Source organism: Anarrhichthys ocellatus, unplaced genomic scaffold (genome assembly GCF_004355925.1).
Source record: "Anarrhichthys ocellatus isolate YVR2014 unplaced genomic scaffold, GSC_Weel_1.0 scaffold1, whole genome shotgun sequence".
In the NCBI taxonomy this organism is placed as follows: Eukaryota; Metazoa; Chordata; class Actinopteri; order Perciformes; family Anarhichadidae; genus Anarrhichthys; species Anarrhichthys ocellatus.
This window is the reverse complement of record NW_022280031.1, coordinates 16179674-16189720: the sequence shown is the minus strand read 5'-3', so window position 1 is coordinate 16189720 and position 10047 is coordinate 16179674. Positions and strand designations below refer to the sequence as shown.

Here is a 10047-nt window from a genome sequence, read left to right as displayed (position 1 = left end):
TTTTCCATCTCCTGCTGTGAATTGAACCTGCTGAGGTTTGATTCTGCTGCTGACATGTAAATTATAAGCAAATATAGTCAAAGACACATCTCATGAGAGCCCTTTATATATGTGGAGATACCTGCTTCCCACTCCTGTCCTGAGGAGCAGCAAAGTACATTGATGACCTTTTTCACAAATGCACGGCTACAGTTTTCTTCTTCTACTACTACTTTTTTGGATTATAATGGCAGTTGGCAACATTCAATTTAATGTAGGTGCAGTAAATTTTAGTGGGTCAGAGATTAACTGTGCGCTCCATTAGTCATACTACCATACTATTAAGTATGCCAGAAAAATATTTAGTATGTCCCAATACATAGTATGTGAAATGCAGGATGCCAGAAATACCAGGATGTTCTATAACATAAGGTTGCTTTTTGTAGAATGCAAGACAGCCTGTTTACCTGGCTATTGTGGCCCACAATCCTTTGCACAGCAGTTATATATGCAAGAGATTCAAAGTTCAAGGTGCAATGTTATGACGAACTAGGTTGTCCAAAATTAATGCAAACTGCACGCAACATTGCGTACTTTGTAAGGGCAGCTGCAGTAAGCAAATGACTATTTGTGCTATGTTATATATAAATGAATATATTGTATTATTTTGCAGATTCTGATTAATAATACAAAATATGATCAACAAATAAATGAGGATGCATTATGATAGATTAAGATTCACAAGCTACCCAAGCTGATAAAGTATAATAAGTAGTTATTGATATACTTCTTCTTCTTCTTCTTCTTCTTCTTCTTCTTCTTCTTCTTCACTGGATACATGTACGTTTTCAAAGGTTGACAGTTTGTTTGAGATAAATTGCATGTGAATTACAGAGTGAGTTTGTGGAGGAACACATGACATGTTACATAATACAATTGAAAAGCAGTGTAACTAATCAAGATCACGCACTGTATATCTGAGTCATTAAAAAGATAGTTGTACTCATACATTTTAATTGTGTGCGATAGCAACAAGAAAATGCATGTACAGTGTGAGAACAATAACTTTAAGTGAGGTTAAAATACAGTAAAGTTGTCGAGGTATAAAAGATGATAACTACAGGGAGATTGAGGGATTAAGTGTTGGATTAAAGAACAAGTTAATGTGAGAGTCAACAGAACACAATGATTTATAAGGAACCCACGCTGAACCCACGTTTCATAAACTCCCAGCTCTAACCAATCAGGAAGGTACCAGAATCTGCCCAAAGCCAGAGCCCTTGACAGGGTTCTGCCCAAAACAACACATATCGACCAATGAGAGCTCAGTCAAAGGAAGTCCCGCCCCCTGTTTCCGTTGCTTGTGCAACAGCGAAACAGCAGCGACACCGCGTTGCATCAAGTTACAGAGAGACACAGGAAATGCTGCTTAAATGGCCACAGAAAAACAAAATAAAATAGAATAAGTAAAAACAAAAAAATGTTATTTTGATTACAAAACTTACATTACTTTTTAGTATTAACCTAAAAATATTTTTTAAACAGAAAAATAGATAAAACATTTATATTTGTTTAACTTTCGTGAAAGAAAACGTTGAGATTCATTAATACATCTTTACAATAAATCACCTTTGGCCAAATCATTCACAAGACTATAACACCGTTACACTGTTGTTTGTTTGTTGAATCTTTGCACTGTTGTTTAGTTAGTTAATTTAACATTATTCTATTCTATTGTTTAAATTGTGCATTTTTTAATGTAATATTTTTTTAAACTATTTTTATTGCTTTGCTTTACCTTTACCTAAAAATGCTTCACTAGCAAAAAATACAACATTAATGAATTAATAAAGTACTTATCTAATCTAATCTAATCTAGTTTATTGAAATATTTTATTTTGGAAGTCATCACCGGAACTCTTCCTCGTTAGCATGATAACTTGACCGTGGTTCTATAACCTGGTTCCAACATACAGGCGGCAACGTTTCTCAAACGAAACCTCAAACTCAATAGTAACATTTATACATTAATAGGGAGTGCTCTTCTTTATTTTCTTCCACAGGAACCAGCAGGTTAAACTGGTTTAAACCGGTGAACACTGTTGTTGTGTGTTGTTGTTATTGGAGGTCACAGCGCGTCTCCAGTTGAAAACCAGACGTCCAGAGATGCTTTCCCCGGGCATGACCGTCTCTTCCCGGCTGCTGAGGCCGATGTCGAGGCTGGGCTCGACATCGCATTGCATCTGGCTGGGCTCTGACGGAAGAGCCGCTAGCTCTCAGCACAAAGGTAACAACAGCAGAATTTGGTGGTCGGATTATTTAGAGCCACAGGAGCAGTTAGCATCAAGCTAATCTTAAAGTGACGCAGTTTAGCACGGAGACAGAAAACTTCTCAACACCTATAAACCCGAGTGACGTAAAGTTATGACGTAAGAACCGTTTGTAAGATTAGAAGAGGGCATTAAAACTAATTACACTTAATAAATAAAGTTATTATTATTAATAGCAACAGCAGAGTGACAGAAAACTAATTGTCAACTAATTTGACTCTTAATAAAGTTATTGTTATTATTAATAATAACGTTATTGTTATTAATGATAATACCGTTGTTGTTATTATTATTAATACTACTACTAATAATAAATATATTATTAATAATAATAATAATAATAATATATTATTATTAATTATAACAGTAGAGTGACAGAAAATTGAATTGTCAACGAATTAGACACTTAATAAATAAAGTTATTATTATTATTAATAATATATTATTAATAATAACTTTATTATTATCAATAATATATTTACTGTCATTAGTATTAGTATTATTAATGATAATACATCTATTGTTATTGTTATTAATAATAATAACAGTACAGTGACAGCAAATTGAATTGTCAACTAATTCGACACTTAATAAATAAAGTTACTATTATTATTAATTAAGCGTTTAAGTCATTTTATCAGACAGACGTGACAAATGTTTCCAGCTTTTTAAAAATATTATTATGAGATGCTTAGCGTCTCATAATAATGACTTAGTATCTCATGAGATACTGTCTCATAATGATTTACAGGATCTTTATTTTTCCATCACAGTGGCGTAGATGGGCTTCTATAGTTCTTTGCTCTTTTTAATGAAGAAAATCTACGTTAGCATCTGCGCTAACCTCCCTAGCTACCTGTAGCTCCTCACAGGATGCTGATTGGTCCATTGGTACAAGTAGATTTTCGCGTGCTACATTATCCTGGGTTCTCTCGTGATCTCCTGACATCGCGAGAATCCAGCTGCTGTGTAAAGTAAATCGTTTTTAGAGACTCCGTTGACGAATGACTCAGTATGTGACTCAGTATTTCAGTCCAGCATCATCCAGATCTGATTAAAACCAGCTGACGGTCTTTCTGTTGTTGTTGTTGTTGTTGTTGTTGTTTTTGCTGCAGAGTTGATAAAGAATCATGAACTGGAGAAAAATGAGCCCCGCCCCCTCTACATGGACTTCCAGGCCACCACGCCCATGGTAACCTTTACCATCCATGTTTACCAGCTGATGTCAGACACATACTTGCATATTTACATTTACACTTACACTTATGTGTGTGTGTGTGTGTGTGTGTGTGTGTGTGTGTGTGTAGGACCCCCGGGTGCTGGACGCCATGTTGCCCTACCAGGTGAATTACTACGGTAACCCTCACTCCAAAACTCACGCCTATGGCTGGGAGAGCGAGAGCGCCATGGAGGTGGCCAGGAAGGTAGAGAGACACATGGTTTTTATAGAATAGAATAGAATAGAAATATACTTTATTCATCCCCAAGGGGAAATTTGTCAACTCATTTCATTAAATGTGAATCTGAGAGAGAGACACTGACTGTGTGTTGTCTCTCTCTCGCTCTCTCTCTCCGAGCAGCAGGTGGCTGATCTGATTGGAGCAGATCCCAGAGAGATCATCTTCACCAGCGGAGCCACCGAGTCCAACAACATGGCTATCAAGGTCTCACTCTGCTCCTCCTCTTCAACACACCTCCTTTTCCTCTTCCTCTCACTATTAACATGCTAGCCAGTCGGGCTGGAGCTAATCAGTCACAACAACCGGCCGATCTTCCCTCTGTTTTCTCTTTGCTGTTTATTTACCTCGTACATTTACTTTAGTTTCCTGGTTAGATAACTTCCAGTGATCATTTAGTAAAATACCAACTAACTGTGACTCTATTAACATGCAATATTGCTGACAGAAAACAGGACTAAAATGTAGTTTAGAAAATAAACTTTTACCACAATATCTCTCAAAATATTATAGGCTTCTTTTTTTTAATGCAGAAGTTCCGTTTCCATATCCGGACAATAACAACGACAGCATACAATGAGCACAGTCAGGAGGCCTCAGAGTATCTTACTTGAGTTAAAGTTTAAAATGACAACAACAGAAAAAAGTGATGTTTTGGCGAGACTGGATTGACTGAAAAACTAAAAAGGATGAAGTAGCTTCAGAACACAGAAGGAGAACCCAGTGAGAACAGGAGAAACTACAGAAAAATAAACCACCTCACGGAGTTAGAACCCAGTTCTGTGATCTCAGTAGTGACCCCGTCTCTCCTGCAGGGCGTGGCCCGGTTCTACCAGACCAAGAAGCGTCACGTGATCACCACGCAGACGGAGCACAAGTGTGTGCTGGACTCGTGTCGAGTTCTGGAGTCCGAAGGATTCAGTATCACCTACCTGCCGGTCCAGCCCAACGGACTGGTGGACCTGGAGGTACGCACGGCGAACCTACAGAGTGAACACATTCAGATCAGAAGTTATTGTGTGTATTAAAACTGTGTGTGTGTGTGTGTGTGTGTGTGTGTGTGTGTGTGTGTGTGTGTGTGTGTGTTCAGCTGTTGGAGGCCTCGATCCGTCCTGACACCTCTCTGTTGTCGGTGATGACCGTCAACAACGAGATCGGAGTCAAGCAGCCCATCAAGGAGATTGGTAAACATTGCATCATGGTTTTTGTTATTTCATCTGCCCGTTACTAGTAATGTGTCTGTTATATTATATTATTGTATTGTAGCTGACGGTTTCACCACTCAACGTCACTGTTGTTGTCTCAACTATTCTTGATGCTTTGTGCAACCAAACATCGACAAAGCTTCAGTATCAAACAAACTAGTTTCAGCGTATCGTTCAGTGAGACTTTGCACCCGAACTTAAGAGAGAAGTTTCGTTTAGCTGGTGCAACAGGCTGCTGATTTCTGAACCATGTACACAGTGTTTCATGCATAAAGCAGACCACCTTGACCACTGTAGTCTCTGATGTAGTGTTCTGATCAAAGCTATTGATTGATCTTTACTCTTCCTGTACACAGGTCAGATTTGTCGCTCTAAAGGAGTCTTCCTCCACACTGACGCCGCTCAGGCTGTCGGAAAGATTCCCGTCAACGTCACGGACTGGAAGGTTGATCTGATGTCCATCAGCGGCCACAAGATCTACGGACCTAAAGGTTAGCCGTAGCATCACTGTAGATGCTATCTAAACTGTTAGCTCATTACACAAGATGAGGCAGTTTATTAGATACACGTTTCACACACGTGGCTGTTGACTTGTTTTCCAAAAGAAACGTGAAATAGAACCTGAAACAGTTAAAGTTGCAATTGAAATACAAATACTGAAAGCTGAAATAGCATTTAAAAGTGAAGAAAGCAGCTTTAAGAGCTAGTGTTTAGGATTTGGCGTCGTCTAGCGGTGAGGTTGCAGATTGCAACCAACAGATTCCATAGAGCCACCAGTGTGTGGTTTGTCCGTTCTGGGCCACCGTAGAAACATGGCGGCACAACATGGTGAAGAGGACTCACTCTGTATGTAGATATAAACAGTTTATTCTAAGGTAACAAAAACACAACGATTATTACTTTCAGGTGATACTAAAGAAAACATTCATGTATTTCTGCCAATAGATCCCCCTAAATTATGAATAAAAAAAATAAAATAGACTAGAATGTGTCTTGAGCACATTTTTAATATATTGCACTACATTGCTCTTCTTAGTTGGAACCATTTGAACAACTATTCGACCTACACTGATTACAAGTCGATGAACGCATTCACCTTAGTTGAATCGGTAAAACATGGCAGAAGCGAAAAGACGGAAGGTAGTGAGTCAGCGCCGAACATTTCAGAAACATTGGGAGACTTGGTATGTTTTCACAGAAGTCAAGAGGAAATGTGTTTGCTGCATTTGCAAGGAAACCATTGCTTTGATGGAGTAGTATAATGATAGAAGACCCAATGAAACTCAACATCAGTCCCACAGTTTGTACACTGTCACATGGAGTTTTCTGATCTAGACGTGTGTGTGTGTGTGTGTGTGTGTGTGTGTGTGTATGTGTGTGTGTGTGCGTGTGTGTGTGTGTGTGTGTGTATACAGGTGTGGGTGCTTTGTACGTGCGTCGCCGGCCCCGAGTGCGCATGGAGCCGCTGCAGAGCGGTGGCGGGCAGGAGAGGGGGCTGCGCTCCGGCACCGTCCCCACCCCGCTGGCTGTTGGGCTGGGAGCCGCCTGCAGCATTGCACAGCAGGAGATGGAGGTAAAAACGAACGCACCCAAACATCCTGAGAGTCAACAAACATCCAAACATCTTGGGACTAAGTGTTTGTGTGTGTTTGTGTTTGTGTGTGTGTGTGTGTGTGTGTGTGTGTGTGTGTGTGTGTGTGTGTCGGTGTGCTTGTATGTGCAGCATGATCATCACAGAGTGTCCATGCTGGCTAATCGTCTGGTCCGTAAGCTCACGTCTGAGCTTCCTGACGTCATCATGAACGGAGATGCAGAACAACGCTACGCTGGTACACACACACACACACACACACACACACACACTGTCACACCACTGTCACATGTTCTAACATGTTTAATGTAAGAGGTTTCTGTTGGAGGTCTGTGTTATGTGTCAAATACGTTTTACTACAGTAGACGAGGCAGATGGACTCATCTGACTGTTTGTGTGCTTTTCAGGCTGTGTCAACTTGTCCTTTGCTTATGTGGAGGGAGAGAGTCTGTTGATGGCGCTGAAGGATGTCGCTCTGTCATCTGGGAGGTCAGACACACACTTGTGTTGAATTGTTGAAATTGAAACAGGCCTGAAGTTTTATCTGGAGCCGGTGCTCCTGATGACTCAAGCTGTTTAGTCAAACTATGTTTATATATGTTCATTTAACAGTTCATGTAGATGCACATGTATTATTGCAGACAGCATGGTTCACATTCCTGCCGTCTGTTATTCCACATTCCACTGACTGCAAGTTAGCACACATGTAAACAATGCACAGTTTAAATATTTTAATAATTCCCTTTGCAAATGATTTATGAGGAATGAATTTCCTCTCAGCGTGTTTGTTAGACCTCAGGGATGCACACAGTGTATTTTGATGAGAAACAACTTTTTCTTGTATATGAAAGATGACTGAGTGTTGGTTTGTGTGCACACAGTGCGTGTACGTCAGCCTCTCTGGAGCCGTCGTACGTCCTCCGAGCGATCGGAACAGATGAAGACCTCGCTCACTCGTCCATCAGGTACAAACACTGACATCCTCACTTTAACCCCGTTGATTATGATCAAGTTTAACTTGAAACACTGACTGAAACATCTGTCTGAACATCAGCAGCTGGAGATGATTCTCTGCATCACATGTAGGTTAAAGTAAACCTGTGTGTGTCTGTGTGTTAGGTTTGGTATTGGCAGGTTCACCACAGAAGCAGAGGTGGACTACACAGCAGAGAAATGTATCACGCAGGTCACGCGGCTCAGAGAGATGAGGTGAGTTCAGCTGGACCCATAATTCAGATCTTATTTCGATATCGTTGTCTATGATTTCTGTTAGTAATGTGTTCCCAGATCTCAGATATTTACTTATTGGGTAAAATATTGTTAGTGTTGATAGACATGATGATAGACTAAGCTATGAAAATAAGACCCAAGTTGTATAAATCAGAATTAAACTGGTGCGTCACTTTATCCGTCAATGGCAATATTGTCTGTAATGTGTTATAAATGATAAAAGAGTTATGGGAACTGTCCAATAACCTCTCTGTCTCTCTCGCTCTCTCTCTCTCAGTCCTCTGTGGGAGATGGTTGAAGAAGGCATCGATCTGAAGAGCATCAAGTGGACGCAGCACTAGACTCCTCCCACTTCCTGGCTGACGACGATGATGATGACGATACATTCCCAGGGAACTCTGGGAATGTACTAGCTTTACCTTCCTGTACACAAACACGCACAAACTTCCTGTCTGACTTGAAGTCTGTTTGTAACTGCAGCTCCGTGTCTCCTTAGAAGCTCCCTTTGTTACTCTGTCAGGAGATTGTTGATCGGAGGTTGTTGTATGCCGTTCTGTGACCCCGCGGTCCTCCATCACAGAGTCAGTTCATCTTTATCTTTATTTGGGTTTACCTGGCTTCACTTTCAGTTATCTCTGGGTTCACTAATCCAGCTCTGAACTTGGTCACATGAAACAGGATCTCTTAAGTGCAGCCTGTCGCATACAACACCATGAACTACTTTATATGATAAGAGATGAAACTGTGAAACCTGCAGGGAAATATATATATTACTGATGCAGTAAAAAGTGGTTTACTGCAAGGGGAAAGACATAATCACACAACTAGAATAAAATAAGAAGCTATTTATAGGATTAATGCTCAGCTATTAAAAGCTAAGGCTGTAAATCTACTGATCTATAATCATGTCTCTACTGCTCTTTATTACTCGTCACTTCATTTGTCTCTCTCAGGATCCTGTAGGAATGATAACGAATCAATTTTTCCAGTGATTGATTGGGGCGTACTGGACTGTTGTTGATGGGTTTTGATCTGAACTTCTGCACCGCATTAACGTGACCCAGTTAACATTCCCAATACGTCTTTGAGTCAGAATCTTTCAGCTGGTGATACACAGATTGTCTCCTGCTCTGTTCACATGCGATACACTCTCCTCTCAGTTTTGCTTCCTCTTCATCAGGTTTCAGTATTCCGTAAACCGCAGCATCAAGTCAGTTCATCAGCAGTGTTAGCATCCGCAGTACTTTGATTAGTTTTGTTAAAGTCTGGAACGTACTACAACACTACACTTGATTTGACCACAACGGATGAGGTCCGGTCTCACATTCTAACTGAGACCATCGTGTTACTGAGGTTGTCGAGGACAATCTGAAATATTCTGTTGATAACTGGGTTTTCAAAGTCTTGTATTGTGTTCCTGGATGTTCCATCACATTTGTTAGACTCCATCTACTGTTACTCTTCATGATATACAATCATTATAATCCAATAAAGTGCTGCTTCCTGGTTATGCAATGAACTTAAGTTTTGTTTCCTTTTTTACTCTTATATCACGTTTATTTATACAAACCACAAATGCTACATACTACAGCATTTATAGCTAGTTTGCGATGCCTCTCTATAATTGGGCCTGAACACAAATACACACCTCAACAAGCAATAATATACACACAATAAAAAACAATTACACAACAAAAAAATAAAAAGCACCTTCTTTATTATTAATACGTAAGTTATATAAGTGTTAGTGTTATTCAAAAATATCACTTTATTGTTACAGTCCACTAAACACCAGCAGAAGCAATATACATACATTTCACCTCACTAATTTGTATCCATACTATTTGTTTTACATTATATAGTATACATGTATATAACCAATATTTGTATAGTAAGTATATTTTATTCTGTAATCATATTTATTAAACCCATTATCACAATTTTTGCTCTTGCATTTCATGAGGTCAAACATATAAGTGTCCTTTCACTGTAAAGTAAACAAATACAGTTTCAAGGTATATATATATATATATATATATATATATATATATATATATATATATATATGCACAACAATTACAGACGTGCAAAATTGTTCAAACATTTACATAAATCTAGTGATGAACTAACATAAAATATACAAATACACTAATTGTAAAGTGAATTAACTGTAATGTAAACAGGAATGAAGTAAACATATATGCATAATGAGAAGTCTCGCGAGATCACGTCTGTCATCGCGGTGTTTGCGCCGA

At 39.3% G+C, this 10047-nt stretch overlaps 1 protein-coding gene across 1 annotated transcript; it reads left to right on the top strand.

The window, feature by feature from the left end:
- Positions 1-1919: 1919 nt before the first annotated feature.
- Positions 1920-9311, top strand: nfs1 (NFS1 cysteine desulfurase). Its single transcript, XM_031855740.1, has 13 exons — positions 1920-2266; positions 3425-3501; positions 3617-3733; positions 3890-3973; positions 4582-4734; positions 4857-4950; positions 5328-5462; positions 6387-6544; positions 6695-6800; positions 6970-7051; positions 7444-7527; positions 7682-7771; positions 8070-9311. The coding sequence occupies exons 1-13, from the start codon at positions 2146-2148 to the stop codon at positions 8131-8133; spliced, it is 1365 nt and encodes a 454-aa protein (XP_031711600.1). The 5' UTR covers positions 1920-2145; the 3' UTR covers positions 8134-9311.
- Positions 9312-10047: the final 736 nt, after the last annotated feature.